The sequence below is a fragment of the Nerophis lumbriciformis genome, linkage group LG03 (genome assembly GCF_033978685.3).
Source record: "Nerophis lumbriciformis linkage group LG03, RoL_Nlum_v2.1, whole genome shotgun sequence".
Taxonomy (NCBI): Eukaryota; Metazoa; Chordata; class Actinopteri; order Syngnathiformes; family Syngnathidae; genus Nerophis; species Nerophis lumbriciformis.
In genome coordinates, this window is record NC_084550.2 from 21,289,579 (window position 1) to 21,315,561 (window position 25,983).

Here is a 25,983-nt window from a genome sequence, read left to right on the forward strand (position 1 = left end):
ACACTGATTTTCAAGGTAAAAGTTGATTTTCAAGGCAAGAACTGATTTTCAAGGTAAAAACTGATTTTCAAGGTAAACACTGATTTTCAAGGTAAAAGTTGATTTTCAAGGCAAGAACTGATTTTCATGGTAAAAACTGATTTTCAAGGTAACAGTTGATTTTCAGGGTAAAAGTTGATTTTCAAGGTAAAACCTTATTTTCAAGGTAAAAGTTGATTTTCAAGGCAAAAACTGATTTTCAAGATAAAAACTGATTTTCTAGGTAAAAACTGATTTTCAAGGCAAAAACTGATTTTCAAGGCAAAAACTGATTTTCAAGGTAAAAACTGATTTTCAAGGTAAAAGTTGATGTTGAAGGCAAGAACTGATTTTCAAAGTAAAAGTTGATTTTGAAGGCAAGAACTGATTTTCAAGGTAAAAGTTGATTTTCAAGGCAAGAACTGATTTTCATGGTAAAAACTGATTTTCAAGGTAAAAGTTGATTTTCAAGGTAAAACCTTATTTTCAAGGTAAAAGTTGATTTTTAAGGCAAAAACTGATTTTCAAGGTAAAAACGGATTTTCAAGGCAAAAACTGATTTTCAAGGCAAAAACTGATTTTCAAGATAAAAACTGATTTTCAAGGTAAAAGTTGATTTTCAAGGTAAAACCTTATTTTCAAAGTAAAAGTTGATTTTTAAGGCAAAAACTGATTTTCAAGATAAAGACTGATTTTCAAGGCAAAAACTAATTTTCAAGGCAAAAACTGATTTTCAAGGTAAAAACTGATTTTCAAACTGATTTTCAAGGTAAAAGTTGATTTTGAAGGCAAGAACTGATTTTCAAAGTAAAAGTTGATTTTGAAGGCAAGAACTGATTTTCAAGGTAAAAGTTGATTTTCAAGGCAAGAACTGATTTTCATGGTAAAAACTGATTTTCAAGGTAAAAGTTGATTTTCAAGGTAAAACCTTATTTTCAAGGTAAAAGTTGATTTTTAAGGCAAAGACTGATTTTCAAGATAAAAACTGATTTTCAAGGTAAAAACTGATTTTCAAGGCAAAAACTGATTTTCAAGGCAAAAACTGATTTTCAAGGTAAAAGTTGATTTTGAAGGCAAGAACTGATTTTCAAGGTAAAAACTGATTTTCAAGGTAAAAAATGATTTTCAAGGCAAAACTGATGTTCAAGGTAAAAAATGATTTTCAAGGTAAAAGTTGATTTTCAGGCAAAAACTGATTTTCAAGGTAAAAACTGATTTTCAAGGTAAAAGTTGATTTTCAAGGCAGCGGCGATGACCAAGAAGAACGCGGAGTTGGAATATAATTACAACATTTTATGTACATATTTATATACAGATTTGAACAATTAGTGATTCACTGAAATATATTTATTAATTGTGGTTCTTACAAAAAATATATCTTATAAAATATAAAAGCTAAAATGTCTCTTAAAGCTCTGCCCCTTTAATTAGTGAATACTAAATAATTTAACTTTAGCCTACTACTACAACCATATTATTTACCAGCAACATGAAGTGAAACAGAGGCAGAGGTGTCCTGCCACAGTCAGTCAACCTCCTCCTCCTCCTCCTCCTGCTGCTGCTGAACAGGTCGCACCTGTGGTCCGAACTGTAGGCCTACCTCCTCTCCAAGTCGAGCCCTTTTCGGCCGTTGAAAATATTTTTCTATACTCATCTGTGTGAAGGAGTGAACATCCAACATTAGAATTTATTACTAACGAGCAGAACCGCTCTATGTACAGTGCCGTCTAACCTTAAGCGGCAGCAGCTCAACACATGCAGGGTTCAACGTTAAGTTTTTTTTCTACTTGCCTGACTTCTCAAATCTACTTGCCCCAATATTTGTACTTGTCCTGCCTAGGTTTTTTTCTGGCTGTGTAGTGCTCATGGCTTATATCTTAATAGAATCCTTCCCGTTGACTATTTACAACACTACACAGTATTTATTATTATTATTATCTATAATTGCATTTAAATGGCATTGCATACATGTAAAATTAAACGCTATTTCACATTATTTGACCAGTAGCAGTTACACACATCTGAACAGGTCAGCCACATGTTTAAAGCCCGACCGATCACAGTTGAAATCTTGAAATGAAGGGCCTTTAATGGCCAAAACATTAACCTGGACAACATTTTAACAGCTGGTTGGCTCAGATTTTATTCTTTTCATTGCATTCACATGCTGCAGTGGACAGTGGACAATTTAGCTTCAGTCCATGTGTGTTTATTGACAACATGGTTATAACCTGGACACGTTAGCTCGTCGGTATTGTAACACGTGATTGTTACTACGAGCGTCTGCCCCGGGCCACGAGTCAATGAAGTTAGTTAATGAAGCAGCGTCAGGCTGCTCACCGTCAGTGAAACGCTCGGTGAAATCACGGATTAACGTTAAATATATGAAGAGCCGCGAGCGATGCAGCTATAACCTATCTACTAGTGATGGGTTGATGAGGCGTCATGAAGCGTTTTGACACATTGCAAAACTGTATTGATACTGTGTCGATACTGTGTCACTAAATAATGACATCTGCTGGACATTAAAAATCCCTACAGGCAACCTATGGACCGACTCAACTGACACTGATTTTATGACCTAGTACAGTGGTTCTCAAATGGGGGTACGCGAACCCCTGGGGGTACTTGAAGGTATGCCAAGGGGTACGTGAGATTTTTAAAAAATATTCTAAAAATAGCAACAATTAAAAAATCCTTTATATATTTATTGAATAATACTTCAACAAAATATGAATGTAAGTTCATAAACTCAGTGAAGCACAAGCTCAGGTTTGTCACTAAAATGTCTGTCAAAAAGAACTGTGAAAAGAAATGTAACTATGCAATATTCAGTGTTGACAGCTAGATTTTTTGTGGACATGTTCCATAAATATTGATGTTAAAGATTTATTTTTTTTGTGAAGAAATGTTTAGAATTAAGTTCATGAATCCAGATGGATCTCTAATACAATCCCCAAAGAGGGCACTTTAAGTTGATTATTACTTCTAGGTGCAGAAATCTTTATTTATATTTGAATCACTCGTTTATTTTTCAACAAGTTTTTAGTTATTTTTATATCTTTTTTTTCCAAATAGTTCAAGAAAGACCACTACAAATGAGCAATATTTTGCACTGTTATACAATTTAATAAATCAGAAACTGATGACATAGTGCTGTATTTTACTTCTTTATCTTTTTTTTTTCAACCAAAAATGCTTTGCTCTGATTAGGGGGTACTTGAATTTAAAAAAAAATCACAGGGGGTACATTGCTGAAAAAAGGTTGAGAACCACTGACCTAGTATATACAATAATATAAACCAAGTCATTGTATTTCATTTAGGATTATTTCATAACTTCATTTAAATAAAAATATATTTTTTGTCTTTTTTAGATACAGTCAATAAATAATGTGAACATGTATCATAACATGGAAATCTAAGAGAACGTGTTGTGAATGAGGATGCTTGTGGACCTGGAAATTATTATTTATTTATTTTTACACATTTTTATTAAAAAAAAAACAGTTTTTCCAACGTATTCAATTTTAGACGCTTTCTCTTCTTAGTTATTATTTCTCCGGCTGTAGAAAAGAGCCGCTCACAGGGCACAGAGGAGGCGTCAGTGCGACACAGTTCGCGTATCGGTCACGTGACCAAAACAGCTCATGATCGGTCACGTGACTTTCTAAAAGCGGTACGCGCACCGACACAGGGTTTTGCTCTATGAGCTCGACGCATGCGCCGATGCATCGGTGTTGCCGGACCCATCACTACTATCTACCTATAACACCTGTAAAAATGAAGCAATGCTACCACGCTAGCAAGCAAGGCTATGAGCCACCAAGCTGCTAACTGTCGCCAAAAGGCACCATTTAAGTTTTTTCCCCATGGCATCCTGGATCAAGGCTTTCAGCAGCTTTTGGACGTTTGAGGTAGAAACGTAGGAAGCGCCATCATTATGAAAAGTAGCCGGCGAGTATTTTGATTCCGTCCGTCCGTCACTCTTCTTCTTCTTCTTCTTCTTCTTCTGGCCCACGAGGTGAATTAAGTGCTATTGCATAGTGCATAGTAGGCTACCGCCACCTACTGCACCTGAGGTGTAACTACAAGCAACATTCACAGACAGTCCCATTGCTTTTATGAGCGGTCGACCGAGTCAAAAGCCGAAAAATCCATTTGTGGCGGACGTAATTCTTTCGTGGCGGGCCGCCACAAATAAATGAATGTGTGGGAAACACTGGGCCTAGATCTTACCACTAAAAGCAGACACGAGCAAAAAAATCAAACTATGCAGTAGAACCGATCCTTAAAAGATTAGTCGAGTGATATCAAGGATTATCCGTCTGATGTGTTCCCAGACATCTGGTGCTCGAGACGTCTACATGGCAAAACTGGAAACTTGGAAAAGCATGGAGGTCTACATCTTCTTTGTTCACAGCTGGGTCAAGGAAATGACTATCAAGACTCTCCTGGATAAATATGCCTCTTTTTTTGCTCGGGTAAGGTTGCATTTCATGATTTAACTTGGCGTCTCGCGAGGACGCGTCCTTGTAAAGCAACTGCGTGTAGCGCTCGATAGCCTTGATTCACTGTTTTCCATTTTCCCCTCATAAAGATAATCAGGGACGCCACTGAAGACTTTGCTCGCTGTGAAAGAAAAGGGACAAGCGATCACGGCTCAGTGTAACTGCAATTCCGGGGTAAGTTTCAGCCACGTTGCCTTGTTGATGCACGCTTGTGGTTTTCCCCGTCTTTATCAAAATATAACTATAAATGTAAATGTGTGTGTGTACTGAAAACTTCATTTATTATTCCTACCTTTTGGTAAAATCTTAACTCGTTTAGGTTTTTCTATGCGTTTTAAGAACTCCTAAACAAGATGAAATACAAACAATATCAAGATAACATTTAACTGGGAAATGCGACATGTTAAAAGTACAGTACAGGCCAAAAGTTTGGACACACCTCATTTCAATGTGTTTTCTTTATTTTCATGACTATTTACATTGTAGATTGTCACTAAAGGCATCAAAACTATGACACCTGTGAAGTGAAAACCATTTCAGGTGACTCTTGAAGCTCATGGAGAGAATGCCAAGAGTGTGCAAAGCAGTAATCAGCGCAAAGGGTGGCTATTTTGAAGATCTAGAATATAAAACATGTTTTCAGTTATTTCACCCAACATTTGGGTTGAATATATAACCAGTGTATTTGGTCAAATTAACCACACATTCCAGTTAAAATGACCCAGCATTTGGGTTGAATATATAATCAATTAATTAGGTAAAATTAACCAAGCATTGCAGTTAAAATGACCCAGCATTTGGGTTGAATATATAATCAATTTATTTGTTCAAATTAACCCAGCATTGCAGGCAAAATGACCCAACATTTGGGTTGAATATATAACCAGTGTATTTGGTAAAATTAACCCAGCTTTGCAGTTAAAATGAACCAGCATTTGGGTTGAATATATAATCAACTTATTTTACTAAAATTAACCCATCATTGCAGTTAAAATGACCCAGCATTTGGGTTGAATATATAATCAACTTATTTTACTAAAATTAACCCATCATTGCAGTTAAAATGACCCAGCATTTGGGTTGAACATATAATCAATTTATTAGGTAAAATTAACCAAGCATTGCAGTTAAAATGACCCAGCACTTGGGTTGAATATGTTATCAATTTATTTGTTCAAATTAACCCAGCATTGCAGGGAAAATTACCCAACATTTGGGTTGAATATATAACCAGTGTATTTGGTCAAATTAACCACGCATTGCAGTTAAAATGACCCAGCATTTGGGTTGAATATATAATCAATTTATTTTACTAAAATTAACCCAGCATTGCAGGCAAAATTACCCAACATTTGGGTTGAATATATAACCAGTGTATTTGGTAAAATTAACCCAGCTTTGCAGGTAAAATGACCCAGCATTTGGGTTGAATATATAATCAATTTATTTTACTAAAATTAACCCAGCTTTGCAGTTAAAATGACCCAGCATTTGGGTTGAATATATAATCAATTTATTTTACTAAAATCAACCCAACATTGCAGTTAAAACGACCCAGAATGTGGGTTGAATATATAATCCATTTATTAGGTCATATTAACCAAGCATTGCAGTTAAAATGACCCAGCATTTGGGTTGAATATATAATCAACTTATTTTACTAAAATTAACCCAGCATTGCAGTTAAAACGACCCAGCATTTGGGTTGAATATATAATCAATTTATTAGGTAAAATTAACCAAGCATTGCAGTTAAAATGACCCAGCATTTGGGTTGAATATATAATCAATTCATTTGTTCAAATTAACCCAGCTTTGCAGTTAAAATGACCCAGGATTTGGGTTGAATATATAATCAACTTATTTTACTAAAATTAACCCAGCATTGCAGTTAAAACGACCCAGCATTTGGGTTGAATATATAACCAGTGTATTTGGTAAAATTAACCCAGCTTTGCAGTTAAAATGACCCAGCATTTGGGTTGAATATATAATCAACTTATTTTACTTTAATTAACCCAGCATTGCAGTTAAAACGACCCAGCATTTGGGTTGAACATATAATCAATTTATTAGGTAAAATTAACCAAGCATTGCAGTTGAAATGACCCAGCATTTGGGTTGAAAATATAATCAATTTATTGGTTCAAATTAACCCAGCATTGCAGGCAAAATGACCCAACATTTGGGTTGAATATATAACCAGTGTATTTGGTACAATTAACCACGCATTCCAGTTAAAATGACCCAGCAATTGGGTTGAATATATAATCAATTTATTTGTTCAAATTAACCCAGCATTGCAGGCAAAATGACCCAACGTTTGGGTTGAATATATAACCAGTGTATTTGGTAAACTTAACCCAGCTTTGCAGGTAAAATGACCCAGCATTTGGGTTGAATATATAACCAGTGTATTTGGTAAAATTAACCCAGCTTTGCAGTTAAATGACCCAGCATTTGGGTTGAATAGATTATCAATTTATTTTACTAAAATTAACCCAGCATTGCAGTTAAAATGACCCAGCATTTGGGTTGAATATATAATCAATTTATTAGGTCAAATTAACCAAGCATTGCAGTTAAAATGACCCAGCATTTGGGTTGAATATATAATCAATTAACTTGGTAAAATTAACCCAGCATTGCAGGCAAAATGACCCAACATTTGGGTTGAATATATAACCAGTGTATTTGGTAAAATTAACCCAGCTTTGCAGTTAAAATGACCCAGCATTTGGGTTGAATATATAATCAATTTATTTTACTAAAATTAACCCAGTATTGCAGTTAAAACAACCCAGCATTTGGGTTGAATATATAATCAATTTATTAGGTAAAATTAACCACGCATTGCAGTTAAAATGACCCAGCATTTGGGTTGAATATATAATCAATTAATTTGGTAAAATTAACCCAGCATTGCAGGCAAAATGACCAAACATTTGGGTTGAATATATAACCAGTGTATTTGGTAAAATTAACCCAGCTTTGCAGTTAAAATGACCCAGCATTTGGGTTGAATAAATAATCAATTTATTTAACTAAAATTAACCCAGCATTGCAGTTAAAACGACCCAGCATTTGGGTTGAATATATAATCAATTTATTAGGTAAAATTAACCAAGCATTGCAGTTAAAATGACCCAGCATTTGGGTTGAATATATAATCAACTTATTATACTTTGATTAACCCAGCATTGCAGTTAAAACGACCCAGCATTTGGGTTGAATATATAATCAATTTATTAGGTCAAATTAACCAAGCATTGCAGTTAAAATGACCCAACATTTGGGTTGAATATATAACCAGTGTATTTGGTCAAATTAACCCAGCTTTGCAGTTAAAATGACCCAGCATTTGGGTTGAATATATAATCAATGTTACGATCCGCTGCACGGATCATAGTTTGTTTATGTTTCTCGTCACATGTGTTTTCAGCACCTTGAGTTTCGGTTATTTCTGTTGCCATGACGGCAGATTGTATACACCTGCCTCTGGTTAGTGTGCGGGACGCGCACCTGTTGCCCGGGCGCTAATCAGAGGGCTATTTAGTCTTTTCCCTGGCCTCACTCGATCTGGCTTCCTAGTTTGTTCCCATACAACTGATGACGACGATTATTTCATGTTCCTTAGCTGCTAGTTTTCACGCTATGCCATTTTGCCTGCTAGCTCCCACGCTAGTCCTTTTGTTTCTTGCCTTTTGTGCTACGTGCATGTCTTTTTGTTTATCCACCGTATGATTTATATTTTAAATAAATCATATTCGTACCTGCAAGCTGTGTCCGAAGCCGTCTGCATCCTTGGGAGAACCACACCCGCATCACGATGCGACCACGTCGTTTCAGTAGGAAGCCAGCAGAAGACAATTCTCCCGCACCGACTAACGAGGAGTGGGACGAAGGTACGCTCATGGTGTTGCGAGCGATGGACGCCGAGACGCTTCGCTATTCGACGGAGGAGAGGTCGAATCTCATGTGGGGAGCTGGAGGCTCTCTTATCCCCATCGACTCCCTCTGGTCGGAAGACATCGCCGCTACACCGCAGTACAGTGCGCGCCGTCAAAGACGGAAGCCGGCCAGGAGGTCTTTCCCTCGCCGCCAAGACGCGCCGCTCCTGCAAACTCCTCCCCCGGACCGAAGCAAGCTACATTCAGCCCAAACTTCCCCTCCTCAGATGTTTGGCAACCCCATCGACCACTTCGCCAAACAGTTCTCTGATTGGGCTGTCAGTCACATGGACATTTCCAACAATGACGTCATTTCATTGGCGCCCCCCGAAGAGGTAACTCCGCCCACTCCCGATGACGTCATTGAGCAAGAATTTTTTTTTTTCCATCATCTGCTTCTTTCTGTCAGCCAATTCCAAATAACTTGTATTCCAAGATAAAACATTATCAGGACATTTTTATTAAGTGTAAGTCTAGTCAGTCACATTCTGATTTTCAAACTCCACCTCCAGTGACTTTGGTTCCGCCCCCAGTGACTATTGCTCCGCCCACTGCACATATTTTCTCCCCCTGTTCTCTCACCCAATCTCAAGTGGGGGATGAGAATAGACAATTTGGACAATTTAAAGAGGAGGAGTATACCCCCCTCCATACCTCCCCCCACCCACCCTTGAAGACGGTTCCAAACCGCAAAGAGCGCGTCTGGTATCCGCGTCTTGAGGGGGGGGGGCTAGTACCGGGAACTGTGCTAGTGGGGTGGCACCATTGCGCTCAGCTAAGCCGCAACCTCCTGCACGGCCACCGCCACCAGTTTTTCGGCGTGCTAAGCTGCAACCCCCTGCACGGCCACCACCACCAGTCTTTCGGCGTGCTAAGCCGCAACCTCCTGCACGGCCACCGCCACCAGTCTTTCGGCGTGCTAAACCGCAACCTCCTGCACGGCCCCCGCCACCAGTCTTTCGGCGTGCTAAGCCGCAACCTCCTGCATGGCCACCGCCACCAGTCCTTTGGCCTGCTAAGCCACAACCGCCAGCTAGGCCACCTCCAGCTGCACCTCGGCTAGCACCTGTTCCTGCACCTCGGCTGACACACCAAGCTTCGTCTCCTGTACCTCCACCACGCCAAGCTCCACCATGCCAAGTTCCTCGGCTGGTTCCCACACCAGCGCCGGCTCCAAGGCTGGTTCCCACACCAGCGCCGGCTCCAAGGCTGGTTCCCACACCAGCGCCGGCTCCAAGGCTGGTTCCCACACCAGCGCCGGCTCCAAGGCTGGTTCCCACACCAGCGCCGGCTCCAAGGCTGGTTCCCACACCAGCGCCGGCTCCAAGGCTGGTTCCCACACCAGCGCCGGCTCCAAGGCTGGTTCCCACACCAGCGCCGGCTCCAAGGCTGGTTCCCACACCAGCGCCGGCTCCAAGGCTGGTACCCACACCAGCGCCGGCTCCACGGCTGGTACCCACACCAGCGCCGGCTCCACGGCTGGTACCCACACCAGCGCCGGCTCCACGGCTGGTACCAGAACCTGCACCTGCTCCACGGCTGGTACCAGAACCTGCACCTGCCTCCACGGCGACGACGTCTCCTCCTGCCTCCACGGCGACGACGTCTCCTCCTGCCTCCACGGCGACGACGTCTCCTCCTGCCTCCACGGCGACGACGGCTCCTCCTGCCTCCACGGCGACGTCGGCTCCTCCTGCCTCCACGGCGACGTCGGCTCCTCCTGCCTCCACGGCGACGTCGGCTCCTCCTGCTTCCACGGCGACGTCGGCTCCTCCTGTTTCCACGGCGACGTCTGCTCTCTCCTCGTCTTCGTCTCAGCGACCTCGAGTGGTCTGGCTGCGCAAGCGGCGCTCTCGGAGGTTTGTTTATGGACGCCAGTGGCGCAAACAGCAGCGACACCTGAGACGTAGTCGTAGAACTCTGCGGCTGCTGAACTTCTGGCGCCACTCACGCCCACCTTCTCGGCAGCCACGAATGTGGCCTTTCCGTGGTCGCCCGCCTCGCCTGCGGCAGCGGCGTTCCACTCGCCGCCGCCACCTGACTCTTCCCCGGTGGATTCGGGGACACGTGGCCTGGCGACCCACCACCAAATCCTCCCTCCGCCCTCCCTGGTCTCTTGAACTGTTTCTTGTTTTTTGGGTTCTAGTTTTATTTCGTGTCAAGGGACATCTGGAATCTGTCCTTTAAGGGGGGGGTACTGTTACGATCCGCTGCACGGATCATAGTTTGTTTATGTTTCTCGTCACATGTGTTTTCAGCACCTTGAGTTTCGGTTATTTCTGTTGCCATGACGGCAGATTGTATACACCTGCCTCTGGTTAGTGTGCGGGACGCGCACCTGTTGCCCGGGCGCTAATCAGAGGGCTATTTAGTCTTTTCCCTGGCCTCACTCGATCTGGCTTCCTAGTTTGTTCCCATACAACTGATGACGACGATTATTTCATGTTCCTTAGCTGCTAGTTTTCACGCTATGCCATTTTGCCTGCTAGCTCCCACGCTAGTCCTTTTGTTTCTTGCCTTTTGTGCTACGTGCATGTCTTTTTGTTTATCCACCGTATGATTTATATTTTAAATAAATCATATTCGTACCTGCAAGCTGTGTCCGAAGCCGTCTGCATCCTTGGGAGAACCACACCCGCATCACGATGCGACCACGTCGTTTCAATCAACTTATTATACTTTAATTAACCCAGCATTGCAGTTAAAACGACCCAGCATTTGGATTGAATATATAATCAATTTATTAGGTAAAATTAACCAAGCATTGCAGTTAAAATGACCCAGCATTTGGGTTGAATATATAATCAATTTATTTGTTCAAATTAACCCAGCATTGCAGGCAAAATGACCCAACATTTGGGTTGAATATATAACCAGTGTATTTGGTAAAATTAACCCAGCTTTGCAGTTAAAATGACCCAGCATCTGGGTTGAATATATAATCAATTTATTTTACTAAAATTAACCCAGCATTGCAGTTAAAACGACCCAGCATTTGGGTTGAATATATAATCAATTTATTAAGTAAAAATAACCCAGCTTTGCAGTTAAAATGATCCAGCATTTGGGTTGAATATATAATCAATTAATTTGGTCAAATTAACCCAGCATTGCAGGCAAAATGACCCAACATTTGGGTTGAATATATAACCAGTGTATTTGGTAAAATTAACCCAGCTTTGCAGTTAAAATGACCCAGCATTTGGGTTGAATATATAATCAATTAATTTGGTAAAATTAACTCAGCATTGCAGGCAAAATGACCCAACATTTGGGTTGAATATATAACCAGTGTATTTGGTAAAATTAACCCAGCTTTGCAGTTAAAATGACCCAGCATTTGGGTTGAATATATATTTAATTTATTAGGTAAAATTAACCAAGCATTGCAGTTCAAATGACCCAGCATTTGGGTTGAATATATATAATCAATTTATTTGTTCAATTTAACCCAGCATTGCAGGCAAAATGACCCAACATTTGGGTTGAATATATAATCAATTTATTTTACTAAAATTAACCCAGCATTGCAGTTAAAACAACCCAGCATTTGGGTTGAATATATAATCAATTTATTAGGTAAAATTAACCAAGCATTGCAGTTAAAACGACCCAGCATTTGGGTTGAATATATAATCAATTTATTAAGTAAAAATAACCCAGCTTTGCAGTTAAAATGATCCAGCATTTGGGTCGAATATATAATCATCTAATTTGGTCAAATTAACCCAGCATTGCAGGTAAAATGACCCAACATTTGGGTTGAATACATAACCAGTGTATTTGGTAAAATTAACCCAGCTTTGCAGTTAAAATGACCCAGCATTTGGGTTGAATATATAATCAATTAATTTGGTAAAATTAACTCAGCATTGCAGGCAAAATGACCCAACATTTGGGTTGAATATATAACCAGTGTATTTGGTAAAATTAACCCAGCTTTGCAGTTAAAATGACCCAGCATTTGGGTTGAATATATATTTAATTTATTAGGTAAAATTAACCAAGCATTGCAGTTCAAATGACCCAGCATTTGGGTTGAATATATATAATCAATTTATTTGTTCAATTTAACCCAGCATTGCAGGCAAAATGACCCAACATTTGGGTTGAATATATAATCAATTTATTTTACTAAAATTAACCCAGCATTGCAGTTAAAACAACCCAGCATTTGGGTTGAATATATAATCAATTTATTAGGAAACATTAACCAAGCATTGCAGTTAAAATGACCCAGCATTTGGATTGAATATATAATCAATTTATTTGTTCAAATTAACCCAGCATTGCAGGCAAAATTACCCAACATTTGGGTTGAATATATAACCAGAGTATTTGGTCAAATTAACCCAGCTTTGCAGTTAAAATGACCCAGCATTTGGGTTGAATATATAATCAATTTATTTTACTAAAATAAACCCAACATTGCAGTTAAAACGACCCAGCATTTGGGTTGAATATATAATCAATTTATTTGTTCAAATTAACCCAGCATTGCAGGCAAAATTACCCAACATTTGGGTTGAATATATAATCAATTTATTTGTTCAAATTAACCCAGCATTGCAGGCAAAATTACCCAACATTTGGGTTGAATATATAACCAGTGTATTTGATAAAAATTAACCCAGCTTTGCAGTTAAAATTACCCAGCATTTGGGTTGAATATATAATCAACTTATTTTACTAAAATTAACCCAGCATTGCAGTTAAAACGACCCAGCGTTTGGGTTGAATATATAATCAATTTATTAGGTAAAATTAACCAAGCATTGCAGTTAAAATGACCCAGCATTTGGGTTGAATATATAATCAATTTATTTGTTCAAATTAACCCAGCATTGCAGGCAAAATGACCCAATATTTGGGTTGAATATATAAACAGTGTATGTGGTAAAATTAACCCAGCTTTGCAGTTAAAATGACCCAGCATTTGGGTTGAATATATAATCAACTTATTTTACTAAAATTAACCCAGCATTGCAGTTAAAACGACCCAGCGTTTGGGTTGAATATATAATCAATTTATTAGGTAAAATTAACCAAGCATTGCAGTTAAAATGACCCAGCATTTGGGTTGAATATATAATCAATTTATTTGTTCAAATTAACCCAGCATTGCAGGCAAAATGACCCAATATTTGGGTTGAATATATAAACAGTGTATTTGGTAAAATTAACCCAGCTTTGCAGTTAAAATGACCCAGCATTTGGGTTGAATATATAATCAATTTATTTGTTCAAATTAACCCAGCATTGCAGGCAAAATGACCCAATATTTGGGTTGAATATATAAACAGTGTATTTGGTAAAATTAACCCAGCTTTGCAGTTAAAATGACCCAGCTTTTGGGTTGAATATATAGTCAATTAATTTTACTAAAATTAACCCAGCATTGCAGTTAAAACAACCCAGTATTTGGGTTGAATATATAATCAATTTATTAGGCAAAATTAACCAAGCATTGCAGTTAAAATGACCCAGCACTTGGGTTGAATATATAATCAATTTATTTGTTCAAATTAACCCAGCATTGCTGGCAAAATTACCCAACATTTGGGTTGAATATATAATCAATTTATTTGGTAAAAGTAACCCAGCTTTGCAGTTAAAATGACCCAGCATTTGGGTTGAATATATAATCAACTTATTTTACTAAAATTAACCCAGCATTGCAGTTAAAACGACCCAGCATTTGGGTTGAACATATAATCAATTTATTAGGTAAAATTAACCAAGCATTGCAGTTAAAATGACCCAGGATTGGGGTTGAATATATAATCAATTTATTTGTTCAAATTAACCCAGCATTGCAGGCAAAATGACCCAACATTTGGGTTGAATATATAACCAGTGTATTTGGTAAAATTAACCACGCTTTGCACTTAAAATGACCCAGCATTTGGGTTGAATATATAATCAATTTATTTGAATTTAATTTACCCAGCATTGCAGTTAAAACGACCCAGCATTTGGGTTGAATATATAATCAATTTATTAGGTAAAATTAACCAAGCATTGCAGTTAAAATGACCCAGCATTTGGGTTGAATATATAATCAATTTATTTTATTAAAATTAACCCAGCATTGCAGTTAAAACCACCCAGTATTTGGGTTGAATAAATAATTAATTTATTGGGTCAAATTAACCAAGCATTGCAGTTAAAATGACCCAGCATTTGGGTTGAATATATAATCAATTTATTTGTTCAAATTAACCCAGCATTGCAGGCAAAATGACCCAACATTTGGGTTGAATATATAACCAGTGTATGTGGTAAAATTAACCCAGCTTTGCAGTTGAAATGACCCAGAATTTGGGTTGAATATATAACCAGTGTGTGTGGTAAAATTAACCCAGCATTGCAGTTAAAATGACCCAGCATTTGGGTTGATTATATAATCAATTTATTAGGTCAATTTAACCCAGCATTGCAGTTAAAATGACCCAGCATTTGGGTTGAATATATAATCAATTTATTTGTTCAAATTAACCCAGCATTGCAGGCAAAATGACCCAACATTTGGGTTGAATATATAATCAATTTATTTGTTCAAATTAACCCAGCATTGCAGGCAAAATTACCCAACATTTGGGTTGAATATATAACCAGTGTATTTGATAAAAATTAACCCAGCTTTGCAGTTAAAATTACCCAGCATTTGGGTTGAATATATAATCAACTTATTTTACTAAAATTAACCCAGCATTGCAGTTAAAACGACCCAGCGTTTGGGTTGAATATATAATCAATTTATTAGGTAAAATTAACCAAGCATTGCAGTTAAAATGACCCAGCATTTGGGTTGAATATATAATCAATTTATTTGTTCAAATTAACCCAGCATTGCAGGCAAAATGACCCAATATTTGGGTTGAATATATAAACAGTGTATTTGGTAAAATTAACCCAGCTTTGCAGTTAAAATGACCCAGCATTTGGGTTGAATATATAATCAATTTATTTGTTCAAATTAACCCAGCATTGCAGGCAAAATGACCCAATATTTGGGTTGAATATATAAACAGTGTATTTGGTAAAATTAACCCAGCTTTGCAGTTAAAATGACCCAGCTTTTGGGTTGAATATATAGTCAATTAATTTTACTAAAATTAACCCAGCATTGCAGTTAAAACAACCCAGTATTTGGGTTGAATATATAATCAATTTATTAGGCAAAATTAACCAAGCATTGCAGTTAAAATGACCCAGCACTTGGGTTGAATATATAATCAATTTATTTGTTCAAATTAACCCAGCATTGCTGGCAAAATTACCCAACATTTGGGTTGAATATATAATCAATTTATTTGGTAAAATTAACCCAGCTTTGCAGTTAAAATTACCCAGCATTTGGGTTGAATATATAATCAACTTATTTTACTTTAATTAACCCAGCATTGCAGTTAAAACGACCCAGCATTTGGGTTGAACATATAATCAATTTATTAGGTAAAATTAACCAAGCATTGCAGTTAAAATGACCCAGGATTGGGGTTGAATATATAATCAATTTATTTGTTCAAATTAACCCAGCATTGCAGGCAAAATGACCCAACATTTGGGTTGAATATATAACCAGTGTATTTGGTAAAATTAACCACGCTTTGCACTTAAAATGACCCAGCATTTGGGTTGAATATATAATCAATTTATTTGACTTTAATTTACCCAGCATTGCAGTTAAAACGACCCAGCATTTGGGTTGAATATATAATCAATTTATTAGGTAAAATTAACCAAGCATTGCAGTTAAAATGACCCAGCATTTGGGTTGAATATATAATCAATTTATTTTATTAAAATTAACCCAGCATTGCAGTTAAAACCACCCAGTATTTGGGTTGAATAAATAATTAATTTATTGGGTCAAATTAACCAAGCATTGCAGTTGAAATGACCCAGCATTTGGGTTGAATATATAATCAATTTATTGTACTCAAATTAACCCAGCATTGCAGTTAAAATAACCCAGCATTTGGGTTGAATATATAATCAATTTATTAGGTAAAATTAACCACGCATTGCAGTTAAAATGACCCAGCATTTGGGTTGAATATATAATCAATTTATTTGTTCAAATTAACCCAGCATTGCAGGCAAAATGACCCAACATTTGGGTTGAATATATAACCAGTGTATGTGGTAAAATTAACCCAGCTTTGCAGTTGAAATGACCCAGAATTTGGGTTGAATATATAATCAATTTATTGTACTCAAATTAACCCAGCATTGCAGTTAAAATGACCCAGCATTTGGGTTGAATATATAATCAATTTATTAGGTAAAATTAACCACGCATTGCAGTTAAAATGACCCAGCATTTGGGTTGAATATATAATCAATTTATTTGTTCAAATTAACCCAGCATTGCAGGCAAAATGACCCAACATTTGGGTTGAATATATAACCAGTGTGTGTGGTAAAATTAACCCAGCATTGCAGTTAAAATGACCCAGCATTTGGGTTGATTATATAATCAATTTATTAGGTCACTTTAACCCAGCATTGCAGGCAAAATGACCCAACATTTGGGTTGAATATATAACCAGTCTATTTGGTAAAATTAACCCAGCTTTGCAGTTAAAATGAACCAGCATTTGGGTTGAATATATAATCAACTAATTTTACTAAAATTAACCCATCATTGCAGTTAAAATGACCCAGCATTTGGGTTGAATATATAATCAACTTATTTTACTAAAATTAACCCATCATTGCAGTTAAAATGACCCAGCATTTGGGTTGAACATATAATCATTTTATTAGGTAAAATTAACCAAGCATTGCAGTTAAAATGACCCAGCACTTGGGTTGAATATGTTATCAATATATTTGTTCAAATTAACCCAGCATTGCAGGGAAAATTACCCAACATTTCGGTTGAATATATAACCAGTGTATTTGGTCAAATTAACCACGCATTGCAGTTAAAATGACCCAGCATTTGGGTTGAATATATAATCAATTTATTTTACTAAAATCAACCCAACATTGCAGTTAAAATGACCCAGCATTTGGGTTGAATATATAATCAACTTATTTTACTAAAATTAACCCAGCATTGCAGTTAAAACGACCCAGCATTTGGGTTGAATATATAATCAATTTATTAGGTCAAATTAACCCAGCATTGCAGGCAAAATGACCCAACATTTGGGTTGAATATATAACCAGTGTATTTGGTAAAATTAACCCAGCTTTGCAGTTAAAATGAACCAGCATTTGGGTTGAATATATAATCAACTAATTTTACTAAAATTAACCCATCATTGCAGTTAAAATGACCCAGCATTTGGGTTGAATATATAATCAACTTATTTTACTAAAATTAACCCATCATTGCAGTTAAAATGACCCAGCATTTGGGTTGAACATATAATCAATTTATTAGGTAAAATTAACCAAGCATTGCAGTTAAAATGACCCAGCACTTGGTTTGAATATGTTATCAATTTATTTGTTCAAATTAACCCAGCATTGCAGGGAAAATTACCCAACATTTCGGTTGAATATATAACCAGTGTATTTGGTCAAATTAACCACGCATTGCAGTTAAAATGACCCAGCATTTGGGTTGAATATATAATCAATTTATTTTACTAAAATTAACCCAGCATTGCAGGCAAAATTACCCAACATTTGGGTTGAATATATAACCAGTGTATTTGGTCAAATTAACCACGCATTGCAGTTAAAATGACCCAGCATTTGGGTTGAATATATAATCAATTTATTTTACTAAAATCAACCCAACATTGCAGTTAAAATGACCCAGCATTTGGGTTGAATATATAATCAACTTATTTTACTAAAATTAACCCAGCATTGCAGTTAAAACGACCCAGCATTTGGGTTGAATATATAATCAATTTATTAGGTAAAATTAACCAAGCATTGCAGTTAAAATGACCCAGCATTTGGGTTGAATATATAATCAATTTATTTGTTCAAATTAACCCAGCATTGCAGGCAAAATGACCCAACATTTGGGTTGAATATATAACCAGTGTAGTTGATAAAATTAACCCAGCTTTGCAGTTAAAATGACCCAGGATTTGGGTTGAATATATAATCAACTTATTTTACTAAAATTAACCCAGCATTGCAGTTAAAACGACCCAGCATTTGGGTTGAATATATAACCAGTGTATTTGGTAAAATTAACCCAGCTTTGCAGTTAAAATGACCCAGCATTTGGGTTGAATATATAATCAACTTATTTTACTTTAATTAACCCAGCATTGCAGTTAAAACGACCCAGCATTTGGGTTGAACATATAATCAATTTATTAGGTAAAATTAACCAAGCATTGCAGTTGAAATGACCCAGCATTTGGGTTGAAAATATAATCAATTTATTTGTTCAAATTAACCCAGCATTGCAGGCAAAATGACCCAACATTTGGGTTGAATATATAACCAGTGTATTTGGTAAAATTAACCACGCATTCCAGTTAAAATGACCCAGCAATTGGGTTGAATATAAAATCAATTTATTTGTTCAAATTAACCCAGCATTGCAGGCAAAATGACCCAACGTTTGGGTTGAATATATAACCAGTGTATTTGGTAAAATTAACCCAGCTTTGCAGGTAAAATGACCCAGCATTTGGGTTGAATATATAACCAGTGTATTTGGTAAAATTAACCCAGCTTTGCAGTTAAATGACCCAGCATTTGGGTTGAATAGATTATCAATTTATTTTACTAAAATTAACCCAGCATTGCAGTTAAAATGACCCAGTATTTGGGTTGAATATATAATCAATTTATTAGGTCAAATTAACCAAGCATTGCAGTTAAAATGACCCAGCATTTGGGTTGAATATATAATCAATTAACTTGGTAAAATTAACCCAGCATTGCAGGCAAAATGACCCAACATTTGGGTTGAATATATAACCAGTGTATTTGGTAAAATTAACCCAGCTTTGCAGTTAAAATGACCCAGCATTTGGGTTGAATATATAATCATTTTATTTTACTAAAATTAACCCAGTATTGCAGTTAAAACAACCCAGCATTTGGGTTGAATATATAATCAATTTATTAGGTCAAATTAACCAAGCATTGCAGTTAAAATGACCCAGCATTTGGGTTGAATATATAATCAATTAACTTGGTAAAATTAACCCAGCATTGCAGGCAAAATGCCCCAACATTTGGGTTGAATATATAACCAGTGTATTTGGTAAAATTAACCCAGCTTTGCAGTTAAAATGACCCAGCATTTGGGTTGAATATATAATCAATTTATTTTACTAAAATTAACCCAGTATTGCAGTTAAAACAACCCAGCATTTGGGTTGAATATATAATCAATTTATTAGGTAAAAGTAACCAAGCATTGCAGTTAAAATGACCCAGCATTTGGGTTGAATATATAATCAACTTATTATACTTTGATTAACCCAGCATTGCAGTTAAAACGACCCAGCATTTGGGTTGAATATATAATCAATTTATTAGGTCAAATTAACCAAGCATTGCAGTGGCCTAGTGGTTAGAGTGTCCGCCCTGAGATCGGTAGGTTGTGAGTTCAAACCCCGGCCGAGTCATACCAAGACTATAAAAAAAAATGGTACCCATTACCTCCCTGCTTTGCACTCAGCATCAAGGGTTGGAATTGGGGGTTAAATCACCAAAAATGATTCCCGGGCGCGGCACCGCTGCTGCCCACTGCTCCCCTCACCTCCCAGGGGGTGATCAAGGGTGATGGGTCAAATGCAGAGGACAAATTTCACCACACCTAGTGTGTGAGTGACAATCATTGGTACTTTAACTTTTAACTTTTTAATTTATTAGGTCAAATTAACCAAGCATTGCAGTTAAAATGACCCAGCATTTGGGTTGAATATATAATCAATTTATTTGTTCAAATTAACCCAGCATTGCAGGCAAAATGACCCAACATTTGGGTTGAATATATAACCAGTGTATTTGGTAAAATTAACCACGCATTGCAGTTAAAATGACCCAGCATTTGGGTTGAATATATAATCAATGAATTTGGTAAAATTAACCCAGCATTGCAGGCAAAATGACCCAACATTTGGGTTGAATATATAACCAGTGTATGTGGTAAAATTAATCCAGCTTTGCAGTTAAAATGACCCAGCATTTGGGTTGAATATATAATCAATTTATTTTATTCAAATTAACCCAGCATTGCAGTTAAAACGACCCAGCATTTAGGTTGAATATATAATCAATTTATTAGGTAAAATTAACCAAGCATTACAGTTAAAATGACCCAGCATTTGGGTTGAATATATAATCAATTTATTTGTTCAAATTAACCCAGCATTGCAGGCAAAATTACCCAACATTTGGGTTGAGTATATAACTAGTGTATTTGGTAAAATTAACCCAGCTTTGGAGTTAAAATGACCCAGCATTTGGGTTGAATATATAATCAACTTATTTTACTAAAATTAACCCAGCATTGCAGTTAAAACGACCCAGCATTTGGGTTGAATATATAATCAATTTATTAGGTCAAATTAACCAAGCATTGCAGTTAAAATGACCCAGCATTTGGGTTGAATATATAATCAATTTATTTGTTCAAATTAACCCAGCATTGCAGGCAAAATGACCCAACATTTGGGTTGAATATATAACCAGTGTATGTGGTAAAATTTACCCAGCTTTGCAGTTAAAATGACCCAGCATTTTGGTTGAATATATAATCAATTTATTTTACTAAAATTAACCCAGCATTGCAGTTAAAACGACCCAGCATTTGGGTTGAATATATAATCAATTTATTAGGTAAAATTAACCAAGCATTGCAGTTAAAATGACCCAGCATTTGGGTTGAATATATAATCAATTTATTTGTTCAAATTAACCCAGCATTGCAGGCAAAATTACCCAGCATTTGGGTTGAATATATAACCAGTGTACTTGGTAAAATTAACCACGTATTGCAGTTAAAATGACCCAGCATTTGGGTTGAATATATAATCAATTAATTTGGTAAAATTAACCAAGCAGTGCAGGCAAAATGACCCAACATTTGGGTTGAAAAACTTAGGGAAGGCTATGCAGAAAGAAACTAAAACTGAACTGGCTGCAAAGTAATCAAAAACAGAATGCTGGACGACAGCAAAGACTTACTGAGGCGCAAAGACGGCGTCCACAGTGTACATCCGAACATGACATGACAATCAACAATGTCCCCACAAGGAAGGATAAAAACAACTGAAATATTCTTGATTGCTGAAACAAAGTAGATGCGGGAAATATCGCTCAAAGGAAGACATGAAACTGCTACAGGAAAATACCGAAAAAAGACAAAAAGCCACCAAAATAGGAGCGTAAGACCAGAACTAAAACACTACACACAGGAAAACAGCAAAAAAACTCAAATAAGTCAGGGCGTGATGTGACAGGTGGTGACAGTACACCTACTTTGAGACAAGAGCTATATTGATGCATGCTTGGTTATGGTTTACCGACTTTTTACTGTCAACTGAGTTTCATTTTTTTAATGATTTCTGCTGGCGGTGTGCCTCTGCATTTTTTCCAATGAAAAAAATGTGCCCTGGCTCAAAAAAGGTTGAAAAAACAAACTGGCATAGATTGTGTTTTACAGATCATCTTCAAGTTGCTTTCTGACAGTCGCTTCAGAATGCGCCGTTTTGTGGTTGGGTCTTATTTACGTGGCTCACCTTCGACAGCGTCTTCTCTCCGTCATCTTTGTTGTAGCGGTGTAGCGTGCAAGGACGGGAGTGGAAGAAGTGTCAAAACAATCAACAAGGGAGCGGCATCTCCTCATCCGTGGCTCACTAGTGCAACAACAATGCCCGAAATGTGTCCCGTGAAAAACCGTCCGACCGGAACTCTCTAATAACTAAAGTTCCTTGGGTGAATAATGTAAACTCACTACACCGGTATGTTTTAGCGTTTTGATCGCAAGATATAAGTAAGGACTTTACACTACTTTATATTAGAAATGGCAACAGCAGAGGATGAATGTCCCATAACAAGAAGATAGAGAAAAAGAAGAATTGTATCGATAACGGACTACAGTGGCGGACGTGTGCAAATTTCCAGGACTTATGCAGATCCCAAATACACATCAGCAGAAGGTAAGAAAAGTTGTTTTTGCATATTGTGGAACAAAACACCAGATAACGTCTGCTAACGGGTGCCATTTGCGGTCCTTATACACACACCATAATAATACGGTAGCCGTAATGGGCCGACAATCCATCAAGCGTTGCGGCTTCAAAGTCATACTAAAACATTTTGGACAGATATTTGAGTGCTGTGTGTTAGGGCTGGGCGATACATCGAGTTTGTAAGATTTATCGATATATTTTTAAACAAGATATGAATTAAGAAAATATCGTAACATCGATATAATTTATTTCACGTTAAAATGACCAAACGCCGCTTATTTGTTATGTTCCTTGTTCTCCCTTTCCACGGCTACTAAACCCCTCCCCTTCCTCCTTCTAAGGCATGCTTTATTACTATGATGAGTCACGATTGGTTAGGGACCGGCCAATCAGAGGCAAGATAGGGCGGGTCATCGAACCAGGAAGGGAAATCACAAAGTGCCTGCCTGCAAATGTAGTTTGATGCATTTTGTATTATTTTTCGGAGTATAAGTCGCACCGGAGTATAAGTCGCACCTGCCGAAAATGCATAATAAAAAAGGAAAAAAACATATATAAGTCGCACTGGAGCCCGGCCAAACTATGAAAAAAACTGCGACTTATAGTCCGAAAAATACGGTATTTGCACAGCTATGTTATTAATTGTACGTAGGAATAATATTTTCTATTTTATTTATGTTATGTAATTCTGTACTGAAACAGTTTATTTTCTGTGCTGTTAAAACCCATCTGGACTAACTGGATTAATAAAAGTGTTTACAGTACAGTTGCCATTCACTTCAATTTCAGTGAATATCGCTCAAAAACAAATATCTTTACATGTATACTTTCACAGAAAAATATATCAAGATATATATCGAGTTTAAGTAAAAAATATATCGAGATATACCGTATTTTTTGGACTGTAAGTCGCAGTTTTTTTCATAGTTTGGTGCGACTTATATATGTTTTTTTCCTTCTTTATTATGCATTTTCGGCAGGTGCAACTTATACTCCGGTGCGACTTATACTCCGAAAAATACGGTACATTTTCGCCCATATCCCCCAGCCCTACCGTGTGTAATAATAATAATAATGTATTTTATTTGTAAAAAGCACTTTACATTGAGTAAACAACCTCAAAGTGCTACAGTGTATTAAAAAAATAAAAATAAAAAGATAATAAAAATATTAATAAAAATAACAACTAGAACAGCCAAATAGAAAGAACTAGTATGCATATATCTAAAAAAAGAAGGGTTTCCAAGCCTTTTTAAAAACTGTGTTTACGTTGTGTATACCGTATTTTTCGGACTATAAATCGCAGTTTTTTTTCATAGTTTGGCCGGGGGTGCGACTTATACTCAGGAGCGACTTATGTGTGAAATGATTAACACATTAGCGTAAAATATCAAATAATATTATTTATCTCATTCACGTAAGAGACTAGACGTATAAGATTTCATGGGATTTAGCGATTAGGAGTGACAGATTGTTTGGTAAACGTATAGCATGTTCTATATGTTATAGTTATTTGAATGACTCTTACCATAATATGTTACGTTAACATACCAGTTGGTTATTTATGCCTCATATAACGTACACTTATTCAGCCTGTTGTTCACTATTCTTTATTTATTTTAAATTGCCTTTCAAATGTCTATTCTTGGTGTTGGCTTTTATCAAATACATTTCCCCAAAAAATGCGACTTATACTCCAGTGCGACTTATATATGTTTTTTCCCTTCTTTATTATGCATTTTCGGCCGGTGCGACTTATACTCCGGTGCGACTTATACTCCGAAAAATACGGTAATGTGTATTTATAATTTTCGGAAGTTAATCTTGTACTTGACATTATTTATAGGGTTAGGCGCAATAAGTGTTTTTAACTTCAGCCTAAACCCTGTCGGTCTGCGACATTTTCATTTTCAATATATGAATGTACAACCGTTTGTTTATTTTGTTGACGATTGACCGAAGGATAATAAACTATAAAAAAAAAAACAATAAAAACAAAACAAAAAAACATCCACAGTCTGTGGTGCCCTCAGGTGGTCAGGGAGAGCGTTCCACTGACTGCATACTTGCCAACCTTGAGACCTCCGATTTCGGGAGGTGGGGGCGTGGTCGGGGGTGGGGCGGGGCGTGGTTGGGGGCGTGGTTAGGAGGGGAGGAGTATATTGACCGCTAGAATTCACCAAGCCAAGTATTTCATACATATATATATATATATATATATTTTTTTTTTTTTTAAATATATATATATATATATATATTTATATATATATCTACATCCTGAAAATATGCAAACAAACTGTGTTTAGACAATTGATACTTCAAACTTGCATAAATAAATATTAAGGAATGTAACATAACTTGGCTTCTGAGAGTTTCAAAATGTAATGAATAAAATGCTAAAGTTGTTGATAAACAAGCAATTATTTTAATAATTAAATATGGTAATTTTAAATGAATTATAATGATAATTTAAAATCAATTATTTCAAATATGTTTATTTTAATGTATAATTCCATGGCTGGATGTAATAAGGAGTCACGAAAAAATACAAATAAAAATACAATTTATTTTGATGTTTTTAGCAAAATATAGTAAAAATGTATTTATTTATTTATTTTTTTTAATTAATAAATATATTTATTTTTAGGTAAGATAAACATAATACAATTTATCTCTAGTCTGGATGATTTAGTTCTTGTCAACCTGTTGTCCTCCCGTCATGAAAAAAGGCTGTCCTCACTCAGGTCCGCATGGAGCTGGAGGGGGCGTGGCTTCCAGCTCCGGCTGAAAATCGGGATATTTTCCGGGAGAATATTTGTTCCGGGAAGTTTTCGGGAGAGGCGCTGAATTTCGGGAGTCTCCCGGAAAATTCGGGAGGGTTGGCAAGTATGACTGACTGGGAGCGGCGTAGCTTGGTCCTCGGTTAGGTAATGTTCTGTATTCTCAATGGAACATTTAAGGTTTCGATGTTGTCGTCGTATTGCAGTCTACACGTATCTCTTATGTGTGGCTGCCATCTACTGGTCACACTTATCATTACACCATGCACCAAATGAAATTGCTTCGAGGTCGGTAAGCACAACCAGAATTATTCCGTATTATAAGGCGTCTTTTGAGAAAAGGAAAGGATTTTAAGTGCGCCTTATAGTCCGGGAAAATAGGGTAGTTGCTAATGACTGCTTACTTGTGGAGTAGGTGGGGCGGAGCCAGAAGATTGGCAGGTCTCCGCACAAATCCTTGATCTTCTTGCTGAGGAAGGCGGAATCCGAGAGAGGCGCGCCGGCCGCCACCCACACCAGGTCGTCCTCGAACCTGGCCGGCATCACTTCGTCGTCCTGCGGGGAAAAACGGTGAGAGGAAATGAGTG

At 37.0% G+C, this 25,983-nt stretch overlaps 1 protein-coding gene across 2 annotated transcripts in view; it reads right to left on the reverse strand.

Annotated features, from left to right (window-relative positions):
• The window catches only part of LOC133580913 (leukocyte cell-derived chemotaxin 1-like), an 87,509-nt gene that overhangs the window by 29,256 nt on the left and 32,270 nt on the right, over positions 1 to 25,983 (reverse strand). For both annotated transcript variants that reach the window (XR_009812232.1, XM_061935163.1), the window contains exon 5: positions 25,801 to 25,951. Coding sequence is in view for 1 of the 2 variants with exons in the window: in XM_061935163.1 (XP_061791147.1) it covers positions 25,801 to 25,951 (151 nt within the window). In the remaining variant the exon portion in view is untranslated. The remainder of the gene's footprint in view (positions 1 to 25,800; positions 25,952 to 25,983) is intronic.